This window comes from Emydura macquarii, unplaced genomic scaffold, assembly GCF_026122565.2.
Source record: "Emydura macquarii macquarii isolate MOO-44397 ecotype Brisbane River unplaced genomic scaffold, CSIRO-AGI_Emac_v2 contig_1790, whole genome shotgun sequence".
NCBI classification, from domain to species: Eukaryota; Metazoa; Chordata; order Testudines; family Chelidae; genus Emydura; species Emydura macquarii.
The window spans coordinates 23,300,340-23,313,293 of record NW_027131927.1 but is presented as its reverse complement, the minus strand read 5'-3'; the positions used below and the strand labels follow the sequence as shown (position 1 = coordinate 23,313,293).

Here is a 12,954-nt window from a genome sequence, read left to right as displayed (position 1 = left end):
CAAATGTTCCCTTTTGTAACCTGCACAACTGGTTTTTGAGATCTGTACAACTGGGGTATTTTTTTTTATTTTTAAGTTTAAAAAAATATTTTCCTGCTTGAATGAAACTGTAGGGCCTTCTTATAGTATTAAACAGTAATTGCCATACATAACAGTTCTTAATGTTACTTTGTACCCCTCTCCTGACTACAGGACCTTGCAGATATCAATGAATGGCTTAGGGTTTTTTGTTTTGGGTTTTTTTTTATGCTTAAAAGTTTTGAAATAAAATGGATGTACCACAGCCATAGTAAACACCCATAACTTTTACATGTTTGATTGTTCTTACAACACATTTTTTTAAATAAAAAATATACTGGAACCTTGAAACATTTAAAAAATAAAATGGATGAACCACAACCATAGTAAACACTCTACAAATAACATTGATTGTTATTACAACAAATGCTTTTTTAAAAATATGAAAGTATGGTGGAGGCTTTGTTTGTTTGTTTGTTTGGTTTTTTTTGTTGTTGTTAATATAGTATTTTAAACTTGTCATGACTTTGAGTTGCTAGGAGAAAAAATGACCCACCAATTCCTGAGGTTTTATTTTTAAACTGTCCAATCATGTTCTACAAACTCCCAAGGTGATATTTAAACTATCCAATAGTATTCAGCCATCTCCCTTACTGAGAGTGAGGCCCATCAGACCTAATTACCTGATAACTCTAGCCCTGGTGGAAACAAAGGTTGGCTCCTTGGAGTTCAGTGGAGTGGGGTGATGAGTCAGAGCCATTGTACTCAGACACATGGCTCAAACATCCCTGTTTTATATTGCCCCTCATCTCCCCCCATAGGATACTGCTACACACATTTCAGGTTTTTGCTCTCCTACACACATTTCAGAGTCTTGCTGTAAATACACAAAGACACACTAGGTGGGTTCTCACAAAAACACTTTAATTTAAAAGACCTGTAGTACCATCAAAACATTTATCATATTTAAGGACCATACACAGTCACAAAGCCCCTTTTCAAGAGATACTTTCATTTACAGCTAACAAGCTTGATATCGTGTGTAGGGCCCCTCACCATTCTCTAACTTAATCCTTTTGGATTCCTTATAAATAGTCTGCTTCCTAAGTAGGGTCCAGTAACTTTTTGTGTGTATCAGACAGTCCATATAACACTCTAAACAGGCATCCTCCGGTTTGGTCATTTCCTTTAAAACACTGCCAGGGTCTTGACTGAATTGCACAGTATTTACCAGGGTCATCCCTTGTGCTAAATGTTCTTGAGTTAAGTAAAGACATTGCATAACATAACTTATGGCAATAATAGAGTTTAATAAGCTTTCAAAACATAGTTCAGCACACAGATCTCAAAGCTTGCAGTTTATATCCTTTGAAGTCCAAGTCACACAGTCATGGTGCCGTTGGCCTGGAGCATCTATGATACAACCCTCACAATCTTCTAAAAGCTTTTCCCTAAAACAGTGATTAAGGACAGCATAAACAGCAACACATACAATACCCTGCATGCCTTTTTTACGCTCACAAAGTGGCACTGGCTCAATTAGTTCCATGCCAAGACTCCTCTTAAACTCCAGATAGGCGTCATCCTTGGTGTCATCCTCTGCATCGATTTATATTGGTGTTAAGCAGAAATGCGACAGGCCCAATTAATCTACGCTGTTTGATGCGACGTTGTTTGGGGTCACCTGGAGAGCATCGTTGACCTGTCGAGAGATTTTCGAAAAGAAATAGCTCTAAGTCTCAACTGCATGGCTTTTGTTTTTGTTTTTAGATCTACATAACCCAGATTGGATATTAACCCCATCACGTTCTCCACCCATGCTCGTTCCTTTACCTGAACCTTGTCTTTTTCTTTGGCCTGACCCACCGATAGCTCCATGAGAACGGACATGGTCGCTCGGGTTTCGGTGTCCGGCGAGTCGAACAAAGGCTGAGCCAAAGGGCTGTCCTCAGAACTGTTGCTGATGTAGCACTTTCTACACAGGAGGGCCAAGACCTTAGAAGCCAAAACAAATTTCGAAGGCCTCACGGGAGTGGTGAAGGTGTCCATGTTCTCCTCTCGGCATTTTTCCACGTGCTGTGAACCACGTGGTCTCGAAAATGAGACGCTTTAAAGGCTGTGAGACTTCACGGGGTGGCGCTGCCACCTGACCAAGCATTGAGGCCCAGAGATTCCATCCCATCCTGATTGATGCATCTTTCCCTTCTGGGACAGCCTAAGCCCACTCCGATTGGCGGAGGAGTCGCCCCACTCCTCCCCTTTCTGGGCCAATCCTGCTCTCAGAGTGAAATGCATGCCGATTGGCATAGGGGTCACCCCACCCCACCTTGTGCCCTTTCTGGGCCAATCCCACTCTCGGGGCCGTCCCGCGGGACTGAAACCCTCTCCTATTGTTGGAGAGCGGGTGGGAGGCATTCTTGGAGGGATTGCACCACCCACTTCCAGTCATGTGTCCATCTGGGGTCCAATCCCACTCTTGGGGCAGTCCCATAGGGCCCAAATCCTCTCCTGTTGGTGGGGAGCAGGTGGGAGGTGTTCTCAGAGGGGTCACACCACCCACTTCTGGTCAGGTGGCCATCTTGATCCGGAAGTCATAACCTGGGGCGGGACCTGATGTCAGGTGACCTGATGGGGCGAGACTTCTTGTGACAGTTGGGCGGGGCTTAAGTGTCGGGGTGGCAGGGCCTAAGGGTCAAGGGGGCGAGGCTGACATTTGATTGATGGTAGGCTCCTTGTACTACTATTGTATCACAATAAAAATATGGCACATTTTAGGGTTTTCAATGAGACGCAGCCATACACATTAAGAAGATGTCTTTTCCTGAGTCATTAATGGTGATTTTACCTCAGATATGACAGATATACATAGACGTCTTTATTGGTTAATTTAAACAATTTAGTATCTCAAATACAGGATCTGGGAGTGGTTTTGCTCATTGTAATTCTTGCTGCATTGAGACCACCGAAAGAAATACCTAGAATGAAATTTTAGACTGGGATTTCTGGGAAGTTTTATACCTAACTTCCTTAGAGCCCTTTGAAAATCTTAGCTTAGTTTCTTTCTTGGTGGCTTTCTTTCCTCATTACTATGATATCCTGTGTAAATTGCTTGACCAATCATTGTGCTCTCTCTTTGTCTCTCTCTCACTCTAAAATCCTTTAATGACTCCCTAGTTTTAATAAGAATCTCACTGATGAACATTTAGAAACCAGATTATTTTGAGAATGCCTTTAGATTATCTTGATCCACAGAAAAGGTCATGTTTCTTGATAATCATGTGGCTCTTCATTGGTTGAGCTCATCTGGTCTGTTTGTAAATTGTATCTTAATTTTGATAAACCACTCCAATTACAACTAATGTCTTAATCAGATTGGATGAAGATACTGCTTTCAGCCTTAACCATGTTGTTTTCATGCAAAATGTCCTGTAATTATCCATGGTTTCCGGTCGGTCATTAATCAACATTCATAATCTATAAGAGAAGATCTGACCTGCAGCCTGGATTCTTAGGTTCCAAATCCTGCCTGTTTTGTATCAAGAATGATTTTTTTAAGGTGGAATTTTATTTACTCTGCTGCTTACCCGTTATTTATTAATAAAAGGGAGACTCCTTTGTTTGCTACTATTTTCATATCAAGTACTGTAATTATAAAACAATATCTTAAAAACAGAATTCATGGGGTGATGAATCTTTTGTGATGTGGTCTTAGGTGAAGCTTCTATTTAATGGAAGTAGTGCTGTCCATACATGTAGCTAAGCCTGCTTCCTTTTCACCTTGCATACATAGAAAGGAAAAGAGCTCTTAAATGTTGACCAGAAGCTTAGGTCTTGAAATGATTGCAGAATTCTTTAAAATTACTATGAAATAATGCATTGTATTATCAATGTATGCAGTAAACTAGAGAAATAGTGCATCTCATTACATATCTTCCATTTCTTCTTAAACTCTCTGTACCACCACCTTTCAATCCACTGTCCTTCCGATCACTAAAACCTCACTCCAAACCCTCTATGGCAAACGTCTATCATTTTCCTTCTTGTCACTTCTTCCACTTCAGTCTATCCAAGACCCAGTTGCCTCCATTCTGAATACATTATCTCCACTATTCCGTCACTAGCTCTCTATTGGTTACAGCATCAAATTCAGGCTAGGTTACAAAGGCCTATGTAATCCTGTCCCCGCTATGGCCCTGCTTTCATTTCCTTTTTTCTCATATGCTCCTTACAATCCTTTTTCCTTACTTACCACTTACTTTGTGTGTCTCTTACCCATTCTTGGCTTCATGCCTTCACTGCCCCCTGTGCTTGGGACATTGCTCAACTTCTTGTTTACAAAGTGTCTTCTCTCGCCTCCTTCGTATCCCTATTTGTAACCCACTTACTCAAAGAATCTTTTCTTCCATGGCGTCTCTTGACTATTGATGTCTTCACCTCCTCCCTCCCTTGTTATTATGACCAGAGTTTTATGTTGTCTCTATGTTAATTTTGTGAATTCTTCAGGGCAGGTATCATGCAACTTCTATGTTCTGTGAATCACCATGTACCTTTATGTGGGGACATTGATGGAGTGGTATGAGGAACCTGCATGTGCTGCCCCCTGCTCTGTGTACAAAGAGAGGTTTCAATGTCCAGGGCTCTCAGTCCAGCTTTTTTCATAAACATAACAGACCTTGTACTTATATGGGCAAAATTCCTGTTGAGATCAATAGACATTTTGCCTGAGTAAGCAGTTCAGCAAAGAGCTTCAAATGAACACTAATAATACAATTCTAAAAGCACATGTACTACTAAGACAATTTTAAATTCCAGTATTACGTGATTCTGCAGGAGTAAAAGTGAGAGCTTTATAGTCCTGGAAATGAGAGATTCCTGGCTTCCTAATAGGTCACACAACGTTCACTCCTAGCTCCAGAAAATCTCAAGGAATCAGACTTTAAAACTGTGACACTTTTAAGTACAGAAAAGCTATTTTAGATCTCTTGTAATGGGGGATTATGGCTACCTGTGACACTTGAATATAGTTGATGCCTGACTGTAAAGTAAGAAGGATATAAATAAACTTTAACTTATATGTTGCATTCACAGAATATATGATGGTGTGATAATGGTTTATTGGCATTTTTGTGGCTCCACCATGCATTTGGCCAACCCAAATTCATGTTTCAAAGTAACCAGCGATTTAAGTAAACACATGTTAATCTTAGCATTCCAAGTGTTTGGTCTTGGCAGAATTAAAACCTATGTGGCTTTTTATGTGTCTGAGTTAATATTTAGCTAAGATTTACATCCAATCTGGCCTGCATGCAAACTACTTTTTAATCACTTTTGGTTGTGTGCATATCCTTCTGAGCATAGCCTCGCAGCTCTTTAGGGGAAATGAAGATTCATGATCTCTCAGTGCTGTAGCATTTCTAATCATCGCCTCCAATATTAACACAAATTGTACATTGAATCCACACATAGGACTGAATATTTGAATGAGTCCTATAGTACTCACTGTTTCTAGAAGTCTGATAACTTCTATACTACAAATACAGTTATCCATTAAAATATGAAAGCAGCTGAGACCATCAGAGGGGATGAAAAGATGTAAGGGTTCTGAAATGCAGTGAAATAGCCAAATGCTAGGTGGTGGTGGCATTAAAGAAAGGGCCAAAAGAATATAGAGAGTGTATAGGAATGTGTGTGTTAGCAAACATGAAAAGATTAAAGTCTCTTTAGACATAAATCATGAAGAACTGGCCTTGGAACCATTTGGAAAAGAATGGTGATGATAAAAAGAGCATGCACCAAGGAAGAGATCCAAGGGGAGGGAAATTAAATGAAGTGACTGGACATCATAAAGAAGCAGCTGAGCCCTATGGCTGAGTAGGGGAAGCATTCCTTAGGTCAAAATCCTGAATAATGGCAATTGTGTTGTCATCTGCCCACACAGATGAGGAGTGGACATGATGGCAAGGGTGTTAAAAAAAGAAAATTATCAACAGAAACAAACTTGGCTAGAAGGAAAAGAAAACTTGAGTTGTCAGAGGTGGACCTGTTTTGCTTTCTTTGGGCCTTATTCATGCAGGTAGCCATTACATGAATAGCACCTTCGACTTTGTAAGGCTGCTCAGGAGAGTCAGGGTTTGCAGGATGAAGTGCTTATTTCCACTTTTGCAATTTGTGCAAAAACTCTGTGGTTGTCATGATTGAACCTGTTTATTTGCACAACTCTTTTCTTTTTGACTCTGGGAACCAGATGGTGAATATAAAATATTGCCTATGTTGGAGGTAAGGGGTAAAGCGGAGTTGCACACCTGAACACCCAGAAGGATTCTAGCTGACTAAGCTGCAGTTGCTCCTGTGGATCTAGGGGAGCGCACTGTAAAGCAAGAGTTCTGCCACCTGCAGCATATGCTGTTCCTGAGGCTGGTTACTCTCATCTGGCTGGGGTAGAGATGTTTGGGGCTATGGCTCCCATTGGAGGCCATATGGAGGCTGGTGCTAAGTTGGCTGTGTCCCTCTGCAGCGGCTTCCATCCCATTCGCTTTCCCTCTATATACCCCATGCACCCAGGAAAGAGTCAGCATCAATCTGGCCCTCAAGGAAGTGGTTATCATACTGGTCTTGAGAATATAATATTGGAGAATAAAGCCTGTAATATTGGAAGATAAAATCTGAGTGAGGAATACAAACTCTCTGGAGTGGGCCATCACCAGAGGGGGAAATGCTGAGCCCAGTAAGGCAAAGGAGGTGCATTGCCTTGCCACAATTTATATATATATTAAAGTTAAGGCATATTTAAGATATTGAGCTGTATATGTGATATATTAGGATTGCCGATCATGGGATGTGGATAAAAAGTGCCAATAAATTGGCAAAATAAAGCTACCTGCTAATGAACTATCATAAAGGTTAGGGTGGAAAATAGGCAAAGTAAGCAGCAGAATTACATAATATGAGAATAAAGTTCACTCTGGTCTTTTCATCTGCAATGGCAAGAAAATAATCTGTGTGAGGGGCCCCCAGAATCATAAATCTGGTTCTGTTTACTGTTGTGTTACCCTCCAGGTTGGGGAAAAAAATAATTTAGCTAGTCAAAGTTGCTTGTGAAGCATCAATGGCTGTTTTTCATCAGATTTTTTCATTTAATTGTTCCATAAGAGCCAATAATATGTTTTCCGAGGATTTAGCAATATCAGAAACAGATTCATTCTCCAACCTCTCTACTGACAGAGTTTTTACAACTCAATTTTCCGTGGTTTGGTATGAAAGAAATTTTATATATATCTTTTCCCTTGCCACACATAATGAGCAATATACTCAACTGCTGTAAATCTCCAATAGCTCTAGAGCTGATCAAAAATTGAAGACATAAGTTTGCAAATATGTAAAATAAAAATGAAAATTTGACATTGTTTTTATTTTGCAAAGTTCAAAATGGAATAATTTTTCTTTTTTTGCAAACTATTTTTTCAATAAACTTTGTATTTTTGAAACTTTTTTTTTATCCCTGTCCATACCAACCTCTTTTTTTTTTTTTCTTTTTCTTTTTGGTCACTTAGTGCAATAAAATGAATGATGACTAGGGTTGGGTTTTTTTTGTTTCCTTCTACTACTTCTCTAACTCTTCCAAAATTGAAGAAGTTTTCAAAAGTCAGACTGGCAAAAGAAAATGCTGTGTGAAGGCTTCCACATATGAACTGAAAGTTCAATTCCTAAGAATGCTCATGTAGTAAAACTTAATCACGCAAATGTACCTAGCGCACAAGCATACCCAAACTGAGTTCATATTAAAATCCAAGCAGTTATACAGGCACATTTTAGTATTGTTTGGCAGTAATCATTCTAGATCTAATAGTGAGTGACAGATGTGTGAAACTAAAGTAGCTTTGATTTGAAGAGGCTGGAGGGAATACTTTTTTATTTAGGTTTATGCCACCTGAGTTGTGCAGTTAGTTTGGAATCCCAAAACTATAACTTGTCCCATATTTGCTGCAAACTTATTTCAGATTCACCAGAATATTTGTTGACATCGGTAACACTATTTCAGGATGAAACTTATTCTTCTGTGGAAGGCCCATACAAGTTCTATGAATTGCTTCAATCCCAAGTAAACCCAATTTTGAGGAATTATGTGGGGAATGGTGTGAAAGAAATAGCTCAAATGAGAATTTTGGCTCAGTGTAAACTTTAATTATTTGTTTAAAATTAAATACATATTGGTAAGATGTAAAAGCAACTATTTTTAAGGTAAAAAAATCACTGGGTATAAATCATGATCTTTTCCATACACCCCTGTAGTTAGTTTTCTACTTTTCTTAGTTGATTCAAGCATGTGGCAACCTGTCATGAACTAATTAAATTTATTTCCAGTATTTTGAGAGAATGTATGAGTGTGGGCGAATGACAAGCTTGCTAACCAGCCTGTTAACTATTTTTGTGAGTCTGCTTAGGTCTACAATGAACACCGGTGAAGACTAATTGTGTGCTGACTTAGAAAAGGAATTGCATAGAATGCATGTCAACACAGAATTTGACCCTTTAGCTGTGAATATCTTGATTTTTTTTTTAACTTTCTCATATTAATATTGCATCAATGTTTTCCCCCTTACCCTGTATATCTGCCCATTTAGCATCATATACATCAACAGTGAATATGAGGACAGTACTTGGTATTATTAGATTGCTCAAACCAGAACAAAACCTTCTCAACTTTCTTTATAAAGTAACTATATTTATAGCACTAAAGAATGGGACTAATATTCTGGTGCAATAATTAATGCTGGGTTGAGAATAGAAGGTTGGCAATGTGAATGTTGTCCTTACTGTACAGAAAATGATAATGGAATAAAACATATTGCAATCTATTTGACTACTTGAAGGTACCTGTGGTTATCTCCTATCTTTCAGGGAAATTGTATTAGAACTCACCTCTCATTTCCAGTTCTGGTGTGTAAGACTGAGCAGACCATATGAATATTTCTCTTCAGCAAATGGAAGAAGGTTCAAAGCTTGAGCTTCACAGTGTAATTCAGAAGCAGGCTTTGTTTCTTCAAACATATTTCTGAGTCATTCAGAACTTTGTCTTGAAGCATGAATTTGAAACTGTGTCAATGTCCATAAAACTCTTTTTAGAAACAAAAACAAATTCCTTGCACTGTGTCTGGATCATAATGAACTATAATATTTTTAATTGCTTTTCTGAAAATTATATTTTCTGCCTGAATGAACAGGCATGTTAATCAGAATGTTTCAAACAAATTATCAAAATGAGCAAGTTATAATGAAACAGTGCTATCCAATGGAGTGGTCGTTCTCAGGAGAAAATTGATAGAATTAGAATATTAAGCATCCTAAGGCAAAACCAAGAAGAGATGATCTTGACAAGGTCAATTTTTGAATTTTAATGCCCACTTCATTGAGTATTGGCGTTAAGTCATTTAAAAACAAACAAGCAAATAACAAAATCCTCCCAATGAATTCTTCTCCTTTTTCTAGCCCATCAAAGTTAAACTGTTTGAATTATATAGCCATATATCATGGTTGGTTGTGACAGCAATGTTTTGATTGTGTAATAGAATACATTAAGATCTATTGTTTTTAATAATAGAATAAGTGAAAGGGATTTCTCTAAACTGTATTTCAAAGAATTACTGATGGGTAATCAAGGAGGGTGGGGAATAATTAGTGGAAGACACAGATTTCGGGCTGGTTCCTATGCTCATTGAAGGCAATAGAGAAGCTGTCATTGACTTCCAGGCATATATAATCAGTTGCTTGACCCTCCAGCCTGCAAGATGTGGAGCACCTTTGGTTCCCTTTGAAGTCAATGGGCATTAAAAGTGCTCAGCATTTTGCAAGATGGGGTCTTAAATTACTAACTTTTGTGCTGTGATTTTAATGAAATAAAAAAATAGATGCTCATCTGAAACGATTTGTGGCTTTGCCCTGATATTCTGCAGTAGTAGTTCCCAAATTTTTTCAGGCAGCTACTATGGTTTACAAATCTTAAGAGCTTAATTACCATGTCACTGGCACCATTTTACATTGATGCAGGTCCACTGATGTTAAAGGAATTCTCAGTTATTCCTGGTTTATTGCAGTATGAGAGGAAAGTCAGACCAAAACAGAAGTGAACCATATCCTTCCTGGAGTACCAGTAATGGTATGCATATACCAATAGTAGGGAATTTCTATTTTACAGACACTGGCTGGAGGAGTCTTCGTGACTTTGTAATGGAAGTTTCCTAGATGAAGGAGAGTTTACGGTTATGTCTGAAAGCCTTTGAGAATTCATCTGACTGTACAAGACTTTGACATTGAATATAAAATGACAGCAATATTTGAAAACTAGGCTCTCGGTTTCATCGTTATGCTGATGGTTTACTGGTCTTGGTTTTGTCTTTTTGTCTACTCCTCATCACCATGACAGGGATTTGGGAAACAAGTGGATGTGTCATATATTGCCAAACATTACAACATGAGTAAAAGCAAAGTTGACAACCAGTTTTACAGCGTGGAAGTAGGTGACTCGACCTTCACGGTTCTCAAGCGCTACCAGAACTTGAAACCGATTGGCTCTGGGGCTCAGGGAATAGTTTGGTAAGTCTCTGAAGTTTCTTTTATTTATTTTTTAATGGGATATGTCTTCTTCATTTCTTTATATAGTTTGCTAGCCACAAACATTGTCTAAAATTGTAAAAACAACAGTTAAGCAGCAGACATCCCTAGGTAAAAAGACCCTAGTGTTTCTCTAATAAATTTTCTTGCTGTTGTGAACGGTAGCATTGGGTTTGTTTCTCCCATAGCAAATGTTAACTAGCAAGAAGGCAGGATACAGATCTTACAGTAATTGACAACTATTGGCCTTATTTACAGCAGAGTCAAATTATATATCAAACAGACCCTGTAATTTTTACTCTTGGTGCAGTAAAAATCACTGAGACCTATTTAGTAACAAGTCTCATCCCGTAGCATCTTGAAGCTTTTACATACCTATGTGACAGATAATGTTTTACTTTATTTTTAAGTGACATTTCAATGCAATGTATGAATAATCCAAATGAATGATGGAAATCTAGTAGTTGATATTATGTAATATGTACAGTTAATAGAATTCAGAGTAAATCATTACATTTAAAGATTGTGACATTTTCTTTTACATTTGTTTCTGCCACCTTAGAGATGGTCTGTTCCTTTTGCCTACAAGTGGCTTACAGTGTGGACCCTTCTGTCCAGTGGTACTCAGCACATTAGTTTCAGACAGCAAATAATTCTTGTCTTTTTCCCCCCTACTTAATCATAAATGTCCTTTTCTGTCTGTCTTCTCTAACACTGAAGTATTGTGATTTTAATGTAATGCTACCTTACAATCCGATGGAATGGGGGAAACACTCGCTTTCTCTAACACAAAGGCAAGTGTAACTCCATAGATAGCTCAGCATAGGCACTAAAAATTAGCAGTGTAACAAATATCATCTGTACCCCTCCTCCCTTTTATGTGTGTGTCACTTATAGAACCATGCCACTTCTACTGACCAAACCATGTAATTTCAAATCTACTTCATGGAGTCAAATTAAGTTTATTTAGTTTTTAATCATACAATTTTTCCAATTTTGTTTACAATCAGTTTTTAGAAAGAAATATACTCTATATATTAAGTGCTCTTGTGTTTGTTTTCCCAAGATGTTTCTCCTTCCCTGTCTAGCAGCAAGCTCTTGTCTTCTCTTCCTACTTAGTACTCTTTATTGCTGTGAAACCCCTTCCTGGCTGCAAATCAAATTTTCCTATCCTTATCCATAACTGATTTGCAGTAAAGCTCAATTATGAGTAACAAAGAACAGATAAAGCTAAAGGCATCTAAATAGAATAAATAACATCCTGTGATATTCATATTTCATATGGAGATTTGACAGGCCAAAAATTTGAATGCCTTAAGCAAAAACAAAAACCCAAACAAAACTCAAACACCACCCTACAAATGAAGTGAAAACTAATACAAAACCCCTGGAATAAATGAACAATGGCATAAGACTGCAAAAAGGACCAATGCAGTTTTGAGTTGCAGATGTAAAGATCTGCGTGGACTGCAGATGTAAAGATCTTCATCATGGATAAAGAAAATAAGATCCATTCTATACAGAACTTGAAACATTTTCTTCATTTTCAGGCTCTAGTTTACCAGAAGGATATTGACAAACTGTTAAGTGCATATGAAGATGAATCATTGGTAGGGTGGGATGAAGTGATTTATTTACAAAGACAGATCATAAGAGGTAAATACAATATCTGTAACTTGGCTGTGAGAAAACAAGTGGGAGATATGTTAAAAGCCTACAAATATTTGAAGGGTGTAATCACCAAGGACAGTTATACATAGTTTTGCATGATACATGTGGATATATCTAGAAGCAAATGGATGATATTAAGAAAAGGGGAACTATAGGCTGAAAATCTTTCTATCAGTGAGATGTATTACACTCTGGAATAGTCTTCCAAAAAAAGTGATGGGAAGCCTCATTGTTTGGAACTTTTAAACCTCGATTGGCCAAAAACAAGAATATGGACTTGCAAGGTTTTTCCCTACATTGACAAAGAGATGGACTGGGTGATCTTTTTAATCTCTGAATTCTTGGATTCAATGAGATGTGCTGTATTTAGCTGCTCTCTCACTTCCTCACCCTCAAAAAAAAATTATGTTGGAGAAGAAAAACTGAATTTTTTGTGGAAAATATATTTGAAGAAATAGCTATAATTGGCAAACCTATCATTTAATAACCTTGGCCAAGAACCACACCGATAAATAGTTTTGGAAACATTCCAGCCATTTAAAAAGAGAGGCAATAAAAACAATGACATCCCCCCAAAATGGGACGGTCTCCATTTTCTTCTCACACTTGAGTAACAATGGTGCAGTTTTTGTGCCAACAGATAGGGAACAGCTGCTT

General features: G+C 38.0%; 1 protein-coding gene across 1 annotated transcript in view; it reads left to right on the top strand.

Moving 5' to 3' along the window:
- MAPK10 (mitogen-activated protein kinase 10) overlaps positions 1 to 12,954 on the top strand; it is a 314,249-nt gene that overhangs the window by 190,615 nt on the left and 110,680 nt on the right. Inside the window, exon 6 of the mRNA XM_067557119.1 lies at positions 10,439 to 10,608. Within this exon, the coding sequence (XP_067413220.1) occupies positions 10,439 to 10,608 (170 nt within the window). The remainder of the gene's footprint in view (positions 1 to 10,438; positions 10,609 to 12,954) is intronic.